The sequence below is a fragment of the Anthonomus grandis genome, chromosome 5, assembly GCF_022605725.1.
Source record: "Anthonomus grandis grandis chromosome 5, icAntGran1.3, whole genome shotgun sequence".
NCBI classification, from domain to species: Eukaryota; Metazoa; Arthropoda; class Insecta; order Coleoptera; family Curculionidae; genus Anthonomus; species Anthonomus grandis.
Genome location: NC_065550.1, coordinates 32,893,397 through 32,917,802, shown reverse-complemented (window position 1 = coordinate 32,917,802; position 24,406 = coordinate 32,893,397). Strand labels below are relative to the sequence as shown.

At 30.7% G+C, this 24,406-nt stretch overlaps 1 protein-coding gene across 11 annotated transcripts in view; it reads left to right on the top strand.

Annotated features, from left to right (window-relative positions):
* The window catches only part of LOC126736713 (eye-specific diacylglycerol kinase), a 289,431-nt gene that overhangs the window by 141,908 nt on the left and 123,117 nt on the right, over window positions 1-24,406 (top strand). For all 11 annotated transcript variants that reach the window (XM_050441217.1, XM_050441218.1, XM_050441223.1 and 8 more), the window contains 2 exons: window positions 13,572-13,691; window positions 13,864-14,070. In XM_050441217.1, the coding sequence (XP_050297174.1) occupies window positions 13,572-13,691; window positions 13,864-14,070 (327 nt within the window). The remainder of the gene's footprint in view (window positions 1-13,571; window positions 13,692-13,863; window positions 14,071-24,406) is intronic.

The window sequence follows — 24,406 nt, the reverse complement described above, 5'->3', positions numbered from 1 at the left end:
TTATAAAATGATGTTTTTCGAGTATAAGTAGACACATTACGAGTGAAAAACACTAGTTCCAGGAGATCTAAACACTATTTAAAAAATTAAACGATGATATAGAAAATAGATGGAAAAGTCGAATTCTCATTTATATATCCCTGTCTCAATCTGAAAATTAGAAGAGGATGTTTATAAAATGATGTTTTTCGAATATAATTAAACACATTACGAGAGAAAAACACTAATTCCAGGAGATCCAAATACTATTTAGAAAATGAAACGATGATATAGATAATAGGTGGAAAAGTCGAATTCTCATTTATATATCCCTATCTCAATCTGAAAATTAGAAGAGGATGTTTATAAAATGATGTTTTTCGAGTATAATTAGATACTTTACGAGAGAAAAACACTAATTCCAGGAGATCCAAACACTATTTAGAAAATAAAACGATGATATAGAAAATAGGTGGAAAAGTCGAATTCTCATTTATATATCCCTGTCTTAATCTGAAAAATAGAAGAGGATGGTTCTAAAATGATATTTTATGAGTATGATTAGATGCATTACGAGAGAAAAACACTAATTCCAGGAGATCCAAACACTATTTAGAAAATAAAACGATGATATAGAAAATAGGTGGAAAAGTCGAATTCTCATTTATATATCCCTGTCTTAATCTGAAAAATAGAAGAGGATGGTTCTAAAATAATATTTTATGAGTATGATTAGATGCATTACGAGAGAAAAACACTAATTCCAGGAGATCCAAACACTATTTAGAAAATGTAACGATGATATAGAAAATAGGTGGAAAAGTCGAATTCTCATTTATATATCCTGGTCTCAATCTGAAAATTAAAGGAGCATGGGTATAAAATGATGTTTTTCGAGTATAATTAGACACTTTACGAGAGAAAAACACTAATTTCAGGAGATCCAAACACTACATAGAAAATGAAACCATGATATAGAAAATAGGTGGAACAGTCGAATTCTCATTTATATATCCTGGTCTCAATCTGAAAATTAAAGGAGCATGGGTATAAAATGATGTTTTTCGAGTATAATTAGACACTTTACGAGAGAAAGACACTAATTTCAGGAGATCTAAGCACTACATAGAAAATGAAACCATGATATAGAAAATAGGTGGAAAAGTCGAATTCTCATTTATATATCCTGGTCTCAATCTGAAAATTAAAGGAGCATGGGTATAAAATGATGTTTTTCGAGTATAATTAGACACTTTACGAGAGAAAGACACTAATTTCAGGAGATCCAAGCACTATATAGAAAATGAAACGATGATATAGAAAATAGGTGGAAACGTCGAATTCTCATTTATATATCCTGGTCTCAATCTGAAAATTAAAGGAGCATGGGTATAAAATGATGTTTTTCGAGTATAATTAGACACTTTCCGAGAGAAAGACACTAATTTCAGGAGATCCAAGCACTACATAGAAAATGAAACGATGATATAGAAAATAGGTGGAAACGTCGAATTCTCATTTATATATCCTGGTCTCAATCTGAAAATTAAAGGAGCATGGGTATAAAATGATGTTTTTCGAGTATAATTAGACACTTTCCGAGAGAAAGACACTAATTTCAGGAGATCCAAGCACTACATAGAAAATGAAACGATGATATAGAAAATAGGTGGAAACGTCGAATTCTCATTTATATATCCTGGTCTCAATCTGAAAATTAAAGGAGCATGGGTATAAAATGATGTTTTTCAAGTATAATTAGACACTTTACGAGAGAAAAACACTAATTTTAGGAGATCCAAGCACTACATAGAAAATGAAACGATGATATAGAAAATAGGTGGAAAAGTCGAATTCTCATTTATATATCCTGGTCTCAATCTGAAAATTAAAGGAGCATGGGTATAAAATGATGTTTTTCGAGTATAATTAGACACTTTACGAGAGAAAAACACTAATTTTAGGAGATCCAAACACTACATAGAAAATGAAACCATGATATAGAAAATAGGTGGAAAAGTCGAATTCTCATTTATATATCCTGGTCTCAATCTAAAAATTAAAGGAGCATGGGTATAAAATGATGTTTTTCGAGTATAATTAGACACTTTACGAGAGAAAAACACTAATTTCAGGAGATCCAAACACTACATAGAAAATGAAACCATGATATAGAAAATAGGTGGAAAAGTCGAATTCTCATTTATATATCCTGGTCTCAATCTGAGAATTAAAGGAGCATGGGTATAAAATGATGTTTTTCGAGTATAATTAGACACTTTACGAGAGAAAAACACTAATTTCAGGAGATCCAAACACTACATAGAAAATGAAACGATGATATAGAAAATAGGTGGAAAAGTCGAATTCTCATTTATATATCCTGGTCTCAATCTAAAAATTAAAGGAGCATGGGTATAAAATGATGTTTTTCGAGTATAATTAGACACTTTACGAGAGAAAAACACTAATTTCAGGAGATCCAAACACTACATAGAAAATGAAACCATGATATAGAAAATAGGTGAAAAAGTCGAATTCTCATTTATATATCCTGGTCTCAATCTGAAAATTAAAGGAGCATGGGTATAAAATGATGTTTTTCGAGTATAATTAGACACTTTACGAGAGAAAAACACTAATTTCAGGAGATCCAAACACTACATAGAAAATGAAACCATGATATAGAAAATAGGTGAAAAAGTCGAATTCTCATTTATATATCCTGGTCTCAATCTGAAAATTAAAGGAGCATGGGTATAAAATGATGTTTTTCGAGTATAATTAGACACTTTACGAGAGAAAAACACTAATTTCAGGAGATCCAAACACTACATAGAAAATGAAACCATGATATAGAAAATAGGTGGAAAAGTCGAATTCTCATTTATATATCCTGGTCTCAATCTGAAAATTAAAGGAGCATGGGTATAAAATGATGTTTTTCGAGTATAATTGGACACTTTACGAGAGAAAAACACTAATTTCAGGAGATCCAAACACTACATAGAAAATGAAACCATGATATAGAAAATAGGTGGAAAAGTCGAATTCTCATTTATATATCCTGGTCTCAATCTGAAAATTAAAGGAGCATGGGTATAAAATGATGTTTTTCGAGTATAATTAGACACTTTACGAGAGAAAGACACTAATTTCAGGAGATCCAAGCACTACATAGAAAATGAAACGATGATATAGAAAATAGGTGGAAACGTCGAATTCTCATTTATATATCCTGGTCTCAATCTGAAAATTAAAGGAGCATGGGTATAAAATGATGTTTTTCGAGTATAATTAGACACTTTCCGAGAGAAAGACACTAATTTCAGGAGATCCAAGCACTACATAGAAAATGAAACGATGATATAGAAAATAGGTGGAAACGTCGAATTCTCATTTATATATCCTGGTCTCAATCTGAAAATTAAAGGAGCATGGGTATAAAATGATGTTTTTCGAGTATAATTAGACACTTTCCGAGAGAAAGACACTAATTTCAGGAGATCCAAGCACTACATAGAAAATGAAACGATGATATAGAAAATAGGTGGAAAAGTCGAATTCTCATTTATATATCCTGGTCTCAATCTGAAAATTAAAGGAGCATGGGTATAAAATGATGTTTTTCGAGTATAATTAGACACTTTACGAGAGAAAAACACTAATTTCAGGAGATCCAAACACTACATAGAAAATGAAACCATGATATAGAAAATAGGTGGAAAAGTCGAATTCTCATTTATATATCCTGGTCTCAATCTGAAAATTAAAGGAGCATGGGTATAAAATGATGTTTTTCGAGTATAATTAGACACTTTACGAGAGAAAAACACTAATTTCAGGAGATCCAAACACTACATAGAAAATGAAACCATGATATAGAAAATAGGTGGAAAAGTCGAATTCTCATTTATATATCCTGGTCTCAATCTGAAAATTAAAGGAGCATGGGTATAAAATGATGTTTTTCGAGTATAATTGGACACTTTACGAGAGAAAAACACTAATTTCAGGAGATCCAAACACTACATAGAAAATGAAACCATGATATAGAAAATAGGTGGAAAAGTCGAATTCTCATTTATATATCCTGGTCTCAATCTGAAAATTAAAGGAGCATGGGTATAAAATGATGTTTTTCGAGTATAATTAGACACTTTACGAGAGAAAGACACTAATTTCAGGAGATCCAAGCACTACATAGAAAATGAAACGATGATATAGAAAATAGGTGGAAACGTCGAATTCTCATTTATATATCCTGACTACATAGAAAATGAAACCATGATATAGAAAATAGGTGGAAAAGTCGAATTCTCATTTATATATCCTGGTCTCAATCTGAAAATTAAAGGAGCATGGGTATAAAATGATGTTTTTCGAGTATAATTAGACACTTTACGAGAGAAAGACACTAATTTCAGGAGATCCAAGCACTATATAGAAAATGAAACGATGATATAGAAAATAGGTGGAAACGTCGAATTCTCATTTATATATCCTGGTCTCAATCTGAAAATTAAAGGAGCATGGGTATAAAATGATGTTTTTCGAGTATAATTAGACACTTTCCGAGAGAAAGACACTAATTTCAGGAGATCCAAGCACTACATAGAAAATGAAACGATGATATAGAAAATAGGTGGAAACGTCGAATTCTCATTTATATATCCTGGTCTCAATCTGAAAATTAAAGGAGCATGGGTATAAAATGATGTTTTTCGAGTATAATTAGACACTTTCCGAGAGAAAGACACTAATTTCAGGAGATCCAAGCACTACATAGAAAATGAAACGATGATATAGAAAATAGGTGGAAACGTCGAATTCTCATTTATATATCCTGGTCTCAATCTGAAAATTAAAGGAGCATGGGTATAAAATGATGTTTTTCAAGTATAATTAGACACTTTACGAGAGAAAAACACTAATTTTAGGAGATCCAAGCACTACATAGAAAATGAAACGATGATATAGAAAATAGGTGGAAAAGTCGAATTCTCATTTATATATCCTGGTCTCAATCTGAAAATTAAAGGAGCATGGGTATAAAATGATGTTTTTCGAGTATAATTAGACACTTTACGAGAGAAAAACACTAATTTTAGGAGATCCAAGCACTACATAGAAAATGAAACGATGATATAGAAAATAGGTGGAAAAGTCGAATTCTCATTTATATATCCTGGTCTCAATCTAAAAATTTAAGGAGCATGGGTATAAAATGATGTTTTTCGAGTATAATTAGACACTTTACGAGAGAAAAACACTAATTTTAGGAGATCCAAACACTACATAGAAAATGAAACCATGATATAGAAAATAGGTGGAAAAGTCGAATTCTCATTTATATATCCTGGTCTCAATCTAAAAATTAAAGGAGCATGGGTATAAAATGATGTTTTTCGAGTATAATTAGACACTTTACGAGAGAAAAACACTAATTTCAGGAGATCCAAACACTACATAGAAAATGAAACCATGATATAGAAAATAGGTGGAAAAGTCGAATTCTCATTTATATATCCTGGTCTCAATCTGAAAATTAAAGGAGCATGGGTATAAAATGATGTTTTTCGAGTATAATTAGACACTTTACGAGAGAAAAACACTAATTTCAGGAGATCCAAACACTACATAGAAAATGAAACGATGATATAGAAAATAGGTGGAAAAGTCGAATTCTCATTTATATATCCTGGTCTCAATCTAAAAATTAAAGGAGCATGGGTATAAAATGATGTTTTTCGAGTATAATTAGACACTTTACGAGAGAAAAACACTAATTTCAGGAGATCCAAACACTACATAGAAAATGAAACCATGATATAGAAAATAGGTGAAAAAGTCGAATTCTCATTTATATATCCTGGTCTCAATCTGAAAATTAAAGGAGCATGGGTATAAAATGATGTTTTTCGAGTATAATTAGACACTTTACGAGAGAAAAACACTAATTTCAGGAGATCCAAACACTACATAGAAAATGAAACCATGATATAGAAAATAGGTGAAAAAGTCGAATTCTCATTTATATATCCTGGTCTCAATCTGAAAATTAAAGGAGCATGGGTATAAAATGATGTTTTTCGAGTATAATTAGACACTTTACGAGAGAAAAACACTAATTTCAGGAGATCCAAACACTACATAGAAAATGAAACCATGATATAGAAAATAGGTGGAAAAGTCGAATTCTCATTTATATATCCTGGTCTCAATCTGAAAATTAAAGGAGCATGGGTATAAAATGATGTTTTTCGAGTATAATTGGACACTTTACAAGAGAAAAACACTAATTTCAGGAGATCCAAACACTACATAGAAAATGAAACCATGATATAGAAAATAGGTGGAAAAGTCGAATTCTCATTTATATATCCTGGTCTCAATCTGAAAATTAAAGGAGCATGGGTATAAAATGATGTTTTTCGAGTATAATTAGACACTTTACGAGAGAAAGACACTAATTTCAGGAGATCCAAGCACTACATAGAAAATGAAACGATGATATAGAAAATAGGTGGAAACGTCGAATTCTCATTTATATATCCTGGTCTCAATCTGAAAATTAAAGGAGCATGGGTATAAAATGATGTTTTTCGAGTATAATTAGACACTTTCCGAGAGAAAGACACTAATTTCAGGAGATCCAAGCACTACATAGAAAATGAAACGATGATATAGAAAATAGGTGGAAACGTCGAATTCTCATTTATATATCCTGGTCTCAATCTGAAAATTAAAGGAGCATGGGTATAAAATGATGTTTTTCGAGTATAATTAGACACTTTACGAGAGAAAGACACTAATTTCAGGAGATCCAAGCACTACATAGAAAATGAAACGATGATATAGAAAATAGGTGGAAAAGTCGAATTCTCATTTATATATCCTGGTCTCAATCTGAAAATTAAAGGAGCATGGGTATAAAATGATGTTTTTCGAGTATAATTAGACACTTTACGAGAGAAAAACACTAATTTTAGGAGATCCAAACACTACATAGAAAATGAAACCATGATATAGAAAATAGGTGGAAAAGTCGAATTCTCATTTATATATCCTGGTCTCAATCTAAAAATTAAAGGAGCATGGGTATAAAATGATGTTTTTCGAGTATAATTAGACACTTTACGAGAGAAAAACACTAATTTCAGGAGATCCAAACACTACATAGAAAATGAAACCATGATATAGAAAATAGGTGGAAAAGTCGAATTCTCATTTATATATCCTGGTCTCAATCTGAAAATTAAAGGAGCATGGGTATAAAATGATGTTTTTCGAGTATAATTAGACACTTTACGAGAGAAAAACACTAATTTCAGGAGATCCAAATACTACTTAGAAAATAAAACGATGATAGAGGAATCTGCTTGAAACAATTCTTGTTATCCCAGGCAGTCAATGTCATTAATTATTTTTCGAAGGCAGGTGAAATTAACATTATTCATTTTTGTTACAAGGAAATTGAAATTATTTCTTATTCTAGGCAGTTAATATTAAATTAGGCGTTAATTTATTTAATTTTTACATTAATTTTATTCGAGATATAATAGATAAAAAGCTGACGAGCTAAAAGACTCGGATATGTTCATAAATTACGAGAATGTCGTCGCCCTTATTTTTAGTAAAGAATTGTAAAGTTAAATCAGTCACTTTTATGTTAAAAATTAGTATGGAGACGATCCAAATTCAGTTTACCATCAGATCAGTATGCTTGATTTTTTGGAGTTCCTAGTAAGTCATCGAAATAAATGGTAGTTTCAATATCAAAGTCATCAGTTACTAAAGCAACTATCACAATTGATCTTACTTTAATGATCTTTTCCTCAGAGAGTCAAGATATGTTGGGAAAATCGTCAATTGTCTGAAAAAATATTCCAAGAATTTACAACACATTTTTTGCCTTTCTGGTAATTGCACTTGAAGTTTAATTTTAATTTCAAGCATTCACAACTAATTTTTACTTATTTCAAGTAGTTAAAGTTAAAATTAAATTTTCTTTTTCAAAAATAATTTCTATGCTAGGTACTTGGTATTAAAATTGAATAGTTCTGCCATTGTACTACCTGGAAAAATTATTATTCTTTGTCCAGGTATTTAATATGACTTGAAAAAAATCTTTAATTGTCTGAAAAAAATGTTTTTGAAAATCCAAATATTTTAAAGTAATTTTGATACTTTATAGATAATTGTGGTTAAGATGTAATTTTTCTTTGAGTGTCTGAAGGAAACTCTTGACAAAAAATTGACTTCACTACATGAAAAAATCGATATTTATTTTCTTTCAAGCACTTGTGTTCTTTTCATTACCTGAAAAATAGCTGTACTTAATCAATTAACAGGAATACTGGCAAGAAAATTGGAAGATTTTATCTTCTAATAAAATAATTTTAAAGGTACTTAAGTATTTTCTCAAAAAAAAAATCAATGGAAAAATCAACCCTGAAATCTTAAAAAAATAAATAAATTCCGCTGGGTAACAAATGGCTGTACTTCAGGAACTAGTAATAATGCAGAGATACCTGAAATCTTGAAAAAAAAATTCTCTTAAGCTCCTAAATCCTTTATTACTCTTTTTTCCTAAAAACTCGTTAAAACTAAGTTACGAGTTAAATAAACTAACCCTAAAACTCCCCCCGTTCGCGCATACGTGTGTTTCCTATTAGTTAAACCAAAGTTAATTTTACGGTCCATTTCCAACGGTTCGCGGAACATCTTCCGGAGTTCCCTACTGCCCTAACCCCATGTGCTTAAATTAACTTTATGGCTGAACCATGTTTTATACCGTTATGAAACTTTCGGAAAATGCTCAGGTACAATGTTCTTATATACTCGGAATACGCAGGAAAGTTTTGAATGGAGTTTGGACGGTGCGGTATGACGAGCGGTATTACGCGAGTTCTCCGTAATGGAGGTTTTTAATCAAAACCTCTTTAGCAAAGAGCTGAATTAACCTTAATGGGCATGTTAAAGTTGTTACATTTTTAAGCCTTTAGTAACATTAAAAGATTATTAGGTTTTTAAGTTTGCCAGGGAATTTTACTGTTTTTTCAGAGTTTTTAGGTTGGTGATTTAGATGCAAAAAAATCTATTTAATTTATAATGATATTTAGAGGTCAATTTGTCCCAAGTTTTATAACTGTATGTTTTTTAGTTTGTGAAATATAACCTAGGGAATTTTTTTGCTCAAAGTGGTCAATTTTTCCATTATAATTTGTTTTTCGAAAAAGTGCTTAAATATACATTCTATTATTTTAATAGCAGAATATATATTCCAATTTTCATCTTTGTATTCCTGTTAATTCTCGAAATACAGCCATTTGACGTCATGGAATTTTTATTCTTTTTTCAGGATTTATTTTTTTTTATCGAAAAAATTGAAAAATTACAACCACACGTAAAAATAAAATTGCAGTCCGGAAAAATAAAAACCAAGGAAGCATTTATAATAAATTTAGTATTATCCCTATAACAGGTGGATTTTTTTTATTTTTATATTTAATTCACAAATTTTAAGATGACGCTCTGGTTCTAATATGTTAGAAACGGCTTTGTTGATTGTACATTAAAGATACTTTCTCTTTAATTGATCTTAACTATATTGCTTTAATTTCTTTGTCTTATGATTTAACATGATTTTTTTATTTTATCACCCTCACATCTTAATCTTTAAAAGTTAAATTATATTCATCTTATAATTATGTTAGTTAATACAATTTAATGTTACACTTTATTATGTAATGCTTCAATTACATTAAAAATTACGGAACTTCTAAAAAAGGATTAAGAATATTATTGAACTCTTAAACGAAATACGAAATTATTTGAAAACATAAAAATGTGGGAAAGTATTAAAATATCATTAAATTTTTATAAGGCAAAATTCCTTCAGAAAAATCAGAAAAATGACGTCAAAATGCTAAGAAGCATATAAAATGAATCAAAAAAATTGAAAGATATGAGATTTATAAAAGTAAAAATAAAACTTAACCGAATTACTACTTCGAAAGCTTGAAAATGATAGAAAATTCCTGGAAAATATAAAATTTACAGAAATTCATTAAACAAAAATTCAAAAGTACGTAGATTTTGGAGAGACCTACAAAGTGACCTAAAAAATCTGAAACTCGCTGAAAATTACTTGTGAAATTAAAGTAATATCGCCAAATGTCTAAAAAACATATAAAATTACTCTAAAAGCTTGGAAAATTTATTCAAAATCTTGGAGACGTAAAAAATATGAAAGTTTTAAAAAAGGATCAAAAATATCATTGAACTAAAAATATAAGTATATAATTAAAATAAAAAAATACAAAATTACTTCAGAAACCTGAAAGTCATTAAAATTTCTTTTAATTTAAAAAGCAACGTAAAACTTTTAAAATACATTTAAAATTACTCTAATGAGAAACCTTGAAAAACATGATTTTTTTGTAATTCCTAAAAAAATTGAAAATATAATTATAAATAAAGTAATTTATATTAAGCATTTTATTAGGATTCTCAAAAGACTTACAAAATGATTTAAAAAAGCAAAAAATTATTAATAAAACACAAACGTAAATACTCTCTGATTAAAAAACACAAGTTTCTTTTAGTTCCTGAAAAACATTAAAATAACTACTAAACATAATAAAAATTACCTCAAATTTCTGAAATATGTATATACAAAATTAATTCAAGTTTCTGGCAAATATAAAAATTCCGTGATACTATTAAATATGAATAAAAATGTCCTAAAATTTTTAAAAGACAAAAAAAATGAATTAAAAAGCCTAGAAATTGTTAAATTCTTAAAAATCATAAATTGAATTAATTAAAACATAAAATGGTTGGTAATTTATTGAAAAAAATTAGATCAAGTTCCTGAAATGCATACGCAATTACCTCAAAAATCTGGAGAAACAAGAAATAACTTAAAATATTTAAACCTTAAAAAATTACACTAAATTCCTACAAAGAAATATAGAAGTTTAAGTTTTAAGTTTCCAAAAAATATAAAATTAACTAAAATGAAATTTTTTGGATAAGATTAAATATGGCATCAGATTCTTAAAAAATATACAAAATCATTTCAGAAAATTTGCAATTACAAAAAAATAATGTCAAATTTCTTGATAATATACTAAATAACTCCAAAAGCCTTGAAAACCCGCATGCATACAAAATAACGTGAAACGTTTGAAACATCACATAGATCATAGAAAAAATCCGAAATTGCTTTAAAAACTTTATAAAAAAAATTATTGAATTTTTCCAGTTGTTTTAAATATCTGGATCATCTGGAAAAAGTTATTTTTTTTGTTAATATGGTTTACCCACATACAAAAATAAACTTTTTAGAAACCTAAAATGATGAAGAAAAATTTTATCTCTTTTCTTTATTTTTGTTTACATTTTTAAGACCATCATTTCCATGTAGATTTTTTGCATTGAACTTTCATTCATTCGTTGTTTCTGATCAATTAAAATATTAACTTTAATAAGCACCCTATTTAAATTGAGTTAATGTGTTTTACTACTGAGTGAGTGAGTGTGACTGAGATAACTGACCATACAGAGAACCCACGAAGCCGGCCTGATCTTCTTTTTTTCTGAGGTTCTTTTTTTATAATTTAGATTAACAGGGTTTTTGGAACTTTAAAATCAAGACTGTCGAACAAACTCAACTCCCTAGAAATAGTCCCTGTAAAACCGGTTAGTCTTGCCGGACTATTATTTATGACATAACAAGATGGCAAGATATACATTTAATATTATAAAAAGAAATTACCTGATTGTACCTTAATCAACAAGTCCGTTTTTAACAATTAGGTAGTTTATAGGGCGAAAGTGACTGCCTTGTCTGGTAGTTTATTCAAACCAGAAAATACACGATTAATAATAATATGAGGTGATAAGCGATCAAGTAATACTGTAGATCACCAACGCTAAATTTAATCCGGAAATCAGTGAATGAAGAAAAAGGATTCCGATTGTACAAGAACTAAGGCCTTGAGAGATAATAGAAATGCCAGAATTACTGTTTCAGCTTATTCAGAGGTGATCATTTAAGTTACAGATGGAGAAAGTATCTTGATTGAGCCCATAAAGAGTTAAGAAAAGCTCTATGGTAAATTAGTATTTTATTTTAAATGTTTTAATTTATGCCATCCATTTATGCATCAGTAAAAAAGTCCAATAACCCGAATCAGAGGCAAAATTAAACAGTATCTTTATGATGAATTTTTTAAACAATTTGCCATCGACTTAGCACCTTTTCCTACACATCATAGCCTGGATTCGAAAGCTGCTAAAATCAAGAGTTGAGTGCTTGTAAAGTATAATTAAAATCTTATATTCTTTTCGAATTATTTAGTTAACAAATTCAAATTAAAGTTATTTCGAAATTAGAATAAACAAATAATTTCTCATAAAGTAACAGATCCATCCATCCTAAAAATCGAAGAAATATTCCACTAAAAAAAATGTTAAATTATTTCTTATTATTAAATTATAATTATTATAATCATTATCAATTATTTTAATCATTAAATTTTAATTTTAATTACTTAAAATGGGTAAGAATTAGTTATGAATGACTGGAATCAAAATAGAAGTACAACTACCAGAAAGGCGAAAAAATTCGTTGTAAATTCTTGGAATATTTTAAAGATTTCTTTCAGATAATTTTCCAGAATATAAAATATAATCAGGAATATCTGGAAGAAAACAAAATCGACAGTCCACGAAATTAGGTTAATTTCTGGCAAATACAAGCTGCTAAATTTGTATGTAATTGTTTTCAGAAAGTCAAAAAAAAATTATTACAAATAATGAAGATTTCTTTCAAATTCATCAAAATTTGAAATTAAGATTTGTCCATATTAAGGGCCTGGATGAAAAAATAATAATCTTTCCAGGCAGGCTAATAAAAGAAAAATTGAATTTTTATTTTTAATAATAATGTATTTATTTAACTTGAGCTATAAAGGTAATACATAATATAGATAAAAGAATACATATTTAAAAAAAAATTAAATCAATACAAATAAAAATAATGCAAATAAATTGAAAAATGTGTGTGCTTGTACAAAATGGCATACATATACAAAAATACAAAAAGTCTCACATACACAAATAAAACTTAAAAATAACCTTCAAAATTTGAAAAAATAAATTTTTTACCAAGTGTTCAAGGATATTTTTCCATAGAAATTATTCCCCACAAAAATCCTGAAATTTACTAATAATTTTTATCTACATTCCAACTTTCAATCCTTAATCCCTATTAATTCCCAATATATAGACAACTAATAAATTTTACCCTGACTTCTCCTATATAATAGTCATTAAAAAAAAGCACATTCCTCGACCCTTAATCGAATTAACCCCTAAACTTAACAAACTAAACGTCGTTCATTTTTAACGTCCCAGCCATTAAATCACCGCACATTCCACCAATCGACCACTTTTCGAAAGTTAATTAAGCGAAAATTATAAAAGTTCTAAACTCGAAACCGATTTACGCCCCGACACGTTTACCAGCAATAAAATTCTTTTAGCACCACTTTAATTTACTTTATTTTCTACTTTTTCAGCAATTTAATTTGAAAAAAAAATCACACATAATGCACCGCTTAAGGACCACCTTTAAACGATCCAGGACTCCCACTGGGGCGGAAATGAAAATGCAGAGCAGCCTGGAGGTACCCAAACAGGTAAGCAAGGTCCCCAAAAAGTCATAGAAAACCCATCGCTTTATATCCTGATCACTTGAAATTTAAAACAGATTTTACACTAATGTTCTTTGTAACTTCTTTCTCTTCCGATATATAATCAATAATTTAACTCCATACTTATGACTCATTTATTTCATCCAATAATTTCCAGATTCGTTCGGCGTCGTTCGACGAGATCCAGCTGGAAGCGAAAAGACTCCAGGCAGGTGGTTCCGTGGACTCTCCAGCTTTGCTAGGAGTACCGCAACTGGATAAGCGATCCAGGAGCATGGATGCGGGAGGGTCGGAGGAGTCCGGGAATTTTCTGGAGGTGCCCTCAAAGAGGTTCCATCGGCGGAGGTCGTCCGGGGGGAAAGGGGTGAGTTGATCTCTTCAGTATAGATTTAAAATTAATTGAAATAGAAGAATTTTAATCAAGAGTTTAATCAAGATTTTTAATCAAATGTCCATGGTCCTATTAATTAAATTAAGAAGTTTTATCAAATGAACTTTAACACTCACCCTATAATTTTGATAAGAACAGTATTTTTTGTAAATTAACGATATACTGCATATATAGGCTTGTATTGGGCAGACCTAATGGTTCTGATCAATTTTCTCATTTTTATTTGTTATATAAAAAAGTTTTATATGCGAAACTTGTAAATTGAGACTTGCTCCACAATTTCTATAGAATGCATTTTTTCGGTAAAATAAACGATTATTGAAAAATCTTTGCCTCAAAGTGCCGACTCTATATAAAGACAAACAAATCAATCTTTATCAAATCCCGTCATTTCTAATAATCCTATCATAAAAATATTAAGAAATGCCTTTCACCCGTAAGGCGGAAAATCAATTTCTTACGGATCCCTTTGATTAATAACGTTTCAGTCACTCGTCTAACTTTTCAAAGAAACTTAAGAGATTGTTTGCCCGGTAGCGTGAGTAGATATAACTTCACATTTCAATTTTACGACAACTGTGGTGTAGACATATTTACTTGTTGTTGCTCAAAGAAGAAGAAAGACGAAGTGAATTAAAACAAAATATATATTAAATTTCTAGGGTAGAAGTTGTGTGTATTGTACGAGACGTCTGTTATTGGCAGCAGAAGGAAACTTTCAGTTTATGCCATTAATAGAATGTTTTGGGAAAACATTTCACACGACATTTGTAGATTACTACTTGCTCTAATTTCTTGTATAATTTAGAGCATTATGCTAGAAAAATATTATATTCAGGCAATCCAAACACTATTAAAGAAATGAAATGATGATATAGGAAATAGGTGGAAATGCTGCATTCTGATTTATATATCCTTATCTCAGTTTAATAGTTAGAAGAGTATTGGAACAAAGTGATGTTTTTCTGGATCAACTTGATTAACCGCGCCAGAACAACACTATTTCCAGGCGATCCAAACACTATTTAATAAATGAAACAATGATATAGGAAATGGGTGGAAAAGCTGGGTTCTCATTTATATATCCTTATCTCAGTTTAATAGTTAGAAGAGTATTGGAACAAAGTGATGTTTTTCTGAAAAACAATATTTCCAGGCGATCCAAATACTATTTAATAAATGAGACGATGATATAGGAAATGGGTGGAAAAGCTGAATTCTCATTTATATATCCTTATCTCAGTTTAATGATTAGAAGAGTATTGGAACAAAGTGATGTTTTTCTGGATCAATTTGATTAACCACGCCAGAAAAACACTATTTCCAGGCAATCCAAACACTATTAAAAAAATGAACCGATGATATAGGAAATGGGTGGAAAAGCTGGGTTCTCATTTATATATCCTTATCTCAGTTTAATAGTTAGAAGAGTATTGGAACAAAGTGATGTTTTTCTGGATCAATTTGATTAACCACGTCAGAAAAACACTATTTCCAGGCGATCCAAACACTATTTAATAAATGAAACGATGATATAGGAAATGGGTGGAAAAGCTAGGTTCTCATTTATATATCCTTATCTCAGTTTAATGATTAGAAGAGTATTGAAACAAAGTGATGTTTTTCTGGATCAATTTGAATAATCACGCCAGAAAAACAATATTTCCAGGCGATCCAAATACTATTTAATAAATGAGACGATGATATAGGAAATGGGTGGAAAAGCTGAATTCTCATTTATATATCCTTATCTCAGTTTAATAATTAGAAGAGTATTGGAACAAAGTGATGTTTTTCTGGATCAATTTGATTAACCACGCCAGAAAAACACTATTTCCAGGCAATCCAAACACTATTAAAAAAATGAACCGATGATATAGGAAATGGGTGGAAAAGCTGGGTTCTCATTTATATATCCTTATCTCAGTTTAATAGTTAGAAGAGTATTGGAACAAATTGATGTTTTTCTGGATCAATTTGATTAACCACGCCAGAAAGACACTATTTCCAGGCAATCCAAACACTATTAAAAAAATGAACCGATGATATAGGAAATGGGTGGAAAAGCTGAATTCTCATTTATATATCCTTATCTCAGTTTAATGATTAGAAGAGTATTGGAACAAAGTGATGTTTTTCTGGATCAATTTGATTAACCACGCCAGAAAAACACTATTTCCAGGCAATCCAAACACTATTAAAAAAATGAACCGATGATATAGGAAATGGGTGGAAAAGCTGGGTTCTCATTTATATATCCTTATCTCAGTTTAATAGTTAGAAGAGTATTGGAACAAAGTGATGTTTTTCTGGATTAATTTGATTAACCACGCCAGAAAAACACTATTTCCAGGCGATCCAAACACTATTTAATAAATGAACCGATGATATAGGAAATGGGTGGAAAAGCTGGGTTCTCATTTATATATCCTTATCTCAGTTTAATAGTTAGAAGAGTATTCGAACAAAGTGATGTTTTTCTGGATCAATTTGATTAACCACGCCAGAAAAACACTATTTCCAGGCAATCCAAACACTATTAAAAAAATGAACCGATGATATAGGAAATGGGTGGAAAAGCTGAATTCTCATTTATATATCCTTATCTCAGTTTAATGATTAGAAGAGTATTGGAACAAAGTGATGTTTTTCTGGATCAATTTGATTAACCACGCCAGAAAAACACTATTTCCAGGCAATCCAAACACTATTAAAAAAATGAACCGATGATATAGGATATGGGTGGAAAAGCTGGGTTCTCATTTATATATCCTTATCTAAGTTTAATGATTAGAAGAGTATTGGAACAAAGTGATGTTTTTCTGGATCAATTTGATTAACCACGCCAGAAAAACACTATTTCCAGGCGATCCAAACACTATTAAAGAAATAAAACGATGATATAGGAAATGGGTGAAAAAGCTGGGTTCTCAGTTATATATCCTTATCTCAGTTTAATAGTTAGAAGAGTATTGGAACAAAGTGATGTTTTTCTGGTTTAATTTGATTAACTACGCCTGAAAAACACTATTTCCAGGCGATCCAAACACCATTTAATAAATGAAACGATGATATAGGAAATGGGTGGAAAAGCTGGGTTCTCATTTATATATCCTTATTTAAGTTTAATGATTAGAAGAGTATTGGAACAAAGTGATGTTTTTCTGGAATAATTTGATAAACCACGCCAAAAAAACACTATTTCCAGGCGATCCAAACACTATTTAATAAATGAAACGATGATATAGGAAATGGGTGGAAAAGCTGGGTTCTCATTTATATATCCTTATCTCAGTTTAATGATTAGAAAAGTATTGGAACAAATTGATGTTTTTCTGGATCAATTTGATTAACCACGCCAGAGACACTATTTCCAGGCGATTCAAACACTATTTAATAAATGAACCGATGATATAGGAAATGGGTGGAAAAGCTGGGTTCTCATTTATATATCCTTATCTCAGTTTAATGATTAGAAGAGTATTGGAACAAAGTGATGTTTTTCTGGATCAATTTGATTAACCACGCCAGAAAAACACTATTTCCAGGCAATCCAAACACTATTAAAAAAATGAACCGATGATATAGGAAATGGGTGGAAAAGCTGGGTTCTCATTTATATATCCTTATCTCAGTTTAATAGTTAAAAGAGTATTAGAACAAAGTGATGTTTTTCTGGATCAATTTGATTAACCACGCCAGAAAAACACTATTTCCAGGCGATCCAAACACTATTTAATAAATGAACCGATGATATAGGAAATGGGTGGAAAAGCTGGGTTCTCATTTATATATCCTTATCTCAGTTTAATAGTTAGAAGAGTATTGGAACAAAGTGATGTTTTTCTGGATCAATTTGATTAACTACGCCAGAAAAACACTATTTCCAGGCGATCCAAACACTATTTAATAAATGAACCGATGATATAGGAAATGGGTGGAAAAGCTGGGTTCTCATTTATATATCCTTATCTCAGTTTAATAGTTAAAAGAGTATTGGAACAAAGTGATGTTTTTCTGGATCAATTTGATTAACCACGCCAGAAAAACACTATTTCCAGGCAATCCAAACACTATTAAAAAAATGAACCGATGATATAGGAAATGGGTGGAAAAGCTGAATTCTCATTTATATATCCTTATCTCAGTTTAATGATTAGAAGAGTATTGGAACAAAGTGATGTTTTTCTGGATCAATTTGATTAACCACGCCAGAAAAACACTATTTCCAGGCGATCCAAACACTATTTAATAAATGAAACGATGATATAGGAAATGGGTGGAAAAGCTAGGTTCTCATTTATATATCCTTATCTCAGTTTAATGATTAGTAGAGTATTGGAACAAAGTGATGTTTTTCTGGATCAATTTGATTAACCACGCCAGAAAAACACTATTTCCAGGCGATCCAAACACTATTTAATAAATGAACCGATGATATAGGAAATGGGTGGAAAAGCTGGGTTCTCATTTATATATCCTTATCTCAGTTTAATAGTTAGAAGAGTATTGGAACAAAGTGATGTTTTTCTGGATCAATTTGATTAACCACGCCAGAAAAACACTATTTCCAGGCAATCCAAACACTATTAAAAAAATGAACCGATGATATAGGAAATGGGTGGAAAAGCTGAATTCTCATTTATATATCCTTATCTCAGTTTAATGATTAGAAGAGTATTGGAACAAAGTGATGTTTTTCTGGATCAATTTGATTAACCACGCCAGAAAAACACTATTTCCAGGCAATCCAAACACTATTAAAAAAATGAACCGATGATATAGGAAATGGGTGGAAAAGCTGGGTTCTCATTTATATATCCTTATCTCAGTTTAATAGTTAGAAGAGTATTGGAACAAAGTGATGTTTTTCTGGATCAATTTTATTAACCACGCCAGAAAAACACTATTTCCAGGCGATCCAAACACTATTTAATAAATGAAACGATGATATAGGAAATGGGTGGAAAAGCTAGGTTCTCATTTATATATCCTTATCTCAGTTTAATGATTAGAAGAGTATTGAAACAAAGTGATGTTTTTCTGGATCAATTTGAATAATCACGCCAGAAAAACAATATTTCCAGGCGATCCAAATACTATTTAATAAATGAGACGATGATATAGGAAATGGGTGGAAAAGCTGAATTCTCATTTATATATCCTTATCTCAGTTTAATAATTAGAAGAGTATTGGAACAAAGTGATGTTTTTCTGGATCAATTTGATTAACCACGCCAGAAAAACACTATTTCCAGGCAATCCAAACACTATTAAAAAAATGAACCGATGATATAGGAAATGGGTGGAAAAGCTGGGTTCTCATTTATATATCCTTATCTCAGTTTAATAGTTAGAAGAGTATTGGAACAAATTGATGTTTTTCTGGATCAATTTGATTAACCACGCCAGAAAGACACTATTTCCAGGCAATCCAAACACTATTAAAAAAATGAACCGATGATATAGGAAATGGGTGGAAAAGCTGAATTCTCATTTATATATCCTTATCTCAGTTTAATGATTAGAAGAGTATTGGAACAAAGTGATGTTTTTCTGGATCAATTTGATTAACCACGCCAGAAAAACACTATTTCCAGGCAATCCAAACACTATTAAAAAAATGAACCGATGATATAGGAAATGGGTGGAAAAGCTGGGTTCTCATTTATATATCCTTATCTCAGTTTAATAGTTAGAAGAGTATTGGAACAAAGTGATGTTTTTCTGGATTAATTTGATTAACCACGCCAGAAAAACACTATTTCCAGGCGATCCAAACACTATTTAATAAATGAACCGATGATATAGGAAATGGGTGGAAAAGCTGGGTTCTCATTTATATATCCTTATCTCAGTTTAATAGTTAGAAGAGTATTCGAACAAAGTGATGTTTTTCTGGATCAATTTGATTAACCACGCCAGAAAAACACTATTTCCAGGCAATCCAAACACTATTAAAAAAAATGAACCGATGATATAGGAAATGGGTGGAAAAGCTGAATTCTCATTTATATATCCTTATCTCAGTTTAATGATTAGAAGAGTATTGGAACAAAGTGATGTTTTTCTGGATCAATTTGATTAACCACGCCAGAAAAACACTATTTCCAGGCAATCCAAACACTATTAAAAAAATGAACCGATGATATAGGATATGGGTGGAAAAGCTGGGTTCTCATTTATATATCCTTATCTAAGTTTAATGATTAGAAGAGTATTGGAACAAAGTGATGTTTTTCTGGATCAATTTGATTAACCACGCCAGAAAAACACTATTTCCAGGCGATCCAAACACTATTAAAGAAATAAAACGATGATATAGGAAATGGGTGAAAAAGCTGGGTTCTCAGTTATATATCCTTATCTCAGTTTAATAGTTAGAAGAGTATTGGAACAAAGTGATGTTTTTCTGGTTTAATTTGATTAACTACGCCTGAAAAACACTATTTCCAGGCGATCCAAACACCATTTAATAAATGAAACGATGATATAGGAAATGGGTGGAAAAGCTGGGTTCTCATTTATATATCCTTATTTAAGTTTAATGATTAGAAGAGTATTGGAACAAAGTGATGTTTTTTCTGGAATAATTTGATAAACCACGCCAAAAAAACACTATTTCCAGGCGATCCAAACACTATTTAATAAATGAAACGATGATATAGGAAATGGGTGGAAAAGCTGGGTTCTCATTTATATATCCTTATCTCAGTTTAATGATTAGAAAAGTATTGGAACAAATTGATGTTTTTCTGGATCAATTTGATTAACCACGCCAGAGACACTATTTCCAGGCGATTCAAACACTATTTAATAAATGAACCGATGATATAGGAAATGGGTGGAAAAGCTGGGTTCTCATTTATATATCCTTATCTCAGTTTAATGATTAGAAGAGTATTGGAACAAAGTGATGTTTTTCTGGATCAATTTGATTAACCACGTCAGAAAAACACTATTTCCAGGCCATCCAAACACTATTAAATAAATGAACTGATAATATAGGAAATGGGTGGAAAAGCTGGGTTCTTAGTTATATATCCTTATCTCAGTTTAATAGTTCGAAGAGTATTGGAACAAATTGATATTTTTCTGGATCAATTTGATTAACCACGCCAGAAAGACACTATTTCCAGGCGATCCAAACACTATTTAATAAATGAAATGATGATATAGGAAATGGATGGAAAAGCTGGGTTCTCATTTATATATCCTTATCTCAGTTTAATGGTTAGAAGAGTATTGGAACAAAGTGATGTTTTTCTGGATCAATTTAATTAACCATGCCAGAAAAACACTATTTCCAGGCGATCCAAACACTATTAAATAAATGAACTCATGATATAGGAAATGGGTGGAAAAGCTGGGTCCTCAGTTATATATCCTTATCTCAGTTTAACAGTTAGAAGAGTATTGGAACAAAGTGATGCTTTTCTGGATCAATTTGATTAACCACGTCAGAAAAACACTATTTTCAGGCCATCCAAACACTATTAAATAAATGAACTGATGATATAGGAAATGGGTGGAAAAGCTGGGTTCTCAGTTATATATCCTTATCTCAGTTTAACAGTTCGAAGAGTATTGGAACAAATTGATGTTTTTCTGGATCAATTTGATTAACCACGCCAGAAAGATACTATTTCCAGGCGATCCAAACACTATTTAATAAATGAAATGATGATATAGGAAATGGATGGAAAAGCTGGGTTCTCATTTATATATCCTTATCTCAGTTTAATGGTTAGAAGAGTATTGGAACAAAGTGATGTTTTTCTGGATCAATTTGATTAACCATGCCAGAAAAACACTATTTCCAGGCGATCCAAACACTATTAAATAAATGAACTCATGATAAAGGAAATGGGGGGGGGAAAGCTGGGTTCTCATTTATGTATCCTTATCTCAGTTTAATAGTTAAAAGAGTATTGGAACAAAATGATGTTTTTCTGGATCAATTTGATTAACCACGCCAGAAAAACACTATTTCTAGGCGATCCAAACACTATTTAATAAATAAAACGATGATATAGGAAATGGGTGGAAAAGCTAGGTTCTCATTTATGTATCCTTATCTCAGTTTAATAGTTAGAAGAGTATTGGAATAAAGCGATGTTTTTGTGGATCAATTTGATTAACCACGCCAGAAAAACACTATTTCCAGGCGATCCAAACACTATTAAATTAATGAACTGATGATATAGGAAATGGGTGGAAAAGCTGGGTTCTCAGTTATATATCCTTATCTCAGTTTAATAGTTCGAAGAGTATTGGAACAAAGCGATGTTTTTCTGGATCAATTTGATTAACCACGCCAGAAAAACACTATCTTCAGGCGATCCAAACACTATTTAATAAATGAACTGATGATATAGGAAATCGGTGGAAAAGCTGGGTTCTCATTTATATATCCTTATCTCAGTTTAATGATTAGAAGAGTATTGGAACAAAGTGATGTTTTTCTGGATCAATTTGATAAACCACGCCGGAAAAACACTATATCCAGGCGATCCAAACACTATTTAATAAATGAAACGATGATATAGGAAATGAGTAAAAAAGCTGGGTTCTCATTTATATATCCTTATCTCAGTTTAATAGTTAGAAGAGTATTGGAACAATGTGATGTTTTTCTGGATCAATTTGATTAACCACGCCAGAAAAACACTATCTCCAGGCGATCCAAACACTATTTAATAAATGAAACGATGATATAGGAAATGGGTGGAAAAGCTGGGTTCTCATTTATATATCCTTATCTCAGTTTAATGATTAGAAGAGTATTGGAACAAAGTGATGTTTTTCTGGATCAATTTGATAAACCACGCCGGAAAAACACTATATCCAGGCGATCCAAACACTATTTAATAAATGAAACGATGATATAGGAAATGAGTAAAAAAGCTGGGTTCTCATTTATATATCCTTATCTCAGTTTAATAGTTAGAAGAGTATTGGAACAATGTGATGTTTTTCTGGATCAATTTGATTAACCACGCCAGAAAAACACTATCTCCAGGCGATCCAAACACTATTTAATAAATGAACTGATGATATAGGAAATGGCTAAAAAAGCTGGGTTCTCATTTATATATCCTTATCTCAGTTTAATAGTTAGAAGAGTATTGGAACAAAGTGATGTTTTTCTGGTTCAATTTGATTAACCACGCCAGAAAAACACTATTTCCAGGCGATCCAAACACTATTTAATAAATAAAACGATGATATAGGAAATGGGTGAAAAAGCTGGGTTCTCATTTATATATCCTTATCTCAGTTTAATGATTAGAAGAATATTGGAACAAAGTGATATTTTTCTGGATCAATTTGATTAACCACGTCAGAAAAACACTATTTTCAGGTGATCCAAACACTATTTAATAAATGAAACGATGATATAGGAAATGGGTGGAAAAGCTGGGTTCTCATTTGTATATCCTTATCTCAGTTTAATAGTTAGAAGAGTATTGGAACAAAGCGATGTTTTTGTGGATCAATTTGATTAGCCACGCCAGAAAAACACTATTTCCAGGCGATCCAAACACTATTAAAGAAATAAAACGATGATATAGGAAATGGGTGAAAAAGCTGGGTTCTCATTTATATATCCTTATCTCAGTTTAATAGTTAGAAGAGTATTGGAACAAAGTGATGTTTTTCCGGTTTAATTTGATTAACCACGCCAGAAGGACACTATTTCCAGGCGATCCAAACACTATTTAATAAATGAAACGATGATATAGGAAATGGGTAAAAAAGCTGGGTTCTCATTTCTATATCCTTATCTCAGTTTAATAGTTAGAAGAGTATTGGAACAATGTGATGTTTTTCTGGATCAATTTGATTAACCACGCCAGAAAAACACTATCTTTAGGCGATCCAAACACTATTTAATAAATGAACTGATGATATAGGAATTGGCTAAAAAAGCTGGGTTCTCATTTATATATCCTTATCTCAGTTTAATGATTAGAAGAGTATTGGAACAAAGTGATGTTTTTCTGGATCAATTTGATAAACCACGCCGGAAAAACACTATATCCAGGCGATCCAAACACTATTTAATAAATGAAACGATGATATAGGAAATGAGTAAAAAAGCTGGGTTCTCATTTATATATCCTTATCTCAGTTTAATGATTAGAAGAGTATTGGAACAAAGTGATGTTTTTCTGGATTAATTTAATTAACCATGCCAGAAAAACACTATTTCCAGGCGATCCAAACACTATTTAATAAATGAAACGATGATATAGGAAATGGGTGGAAAAGCTGGGTTCTCATTTATATATCCTTATCTCAGTTT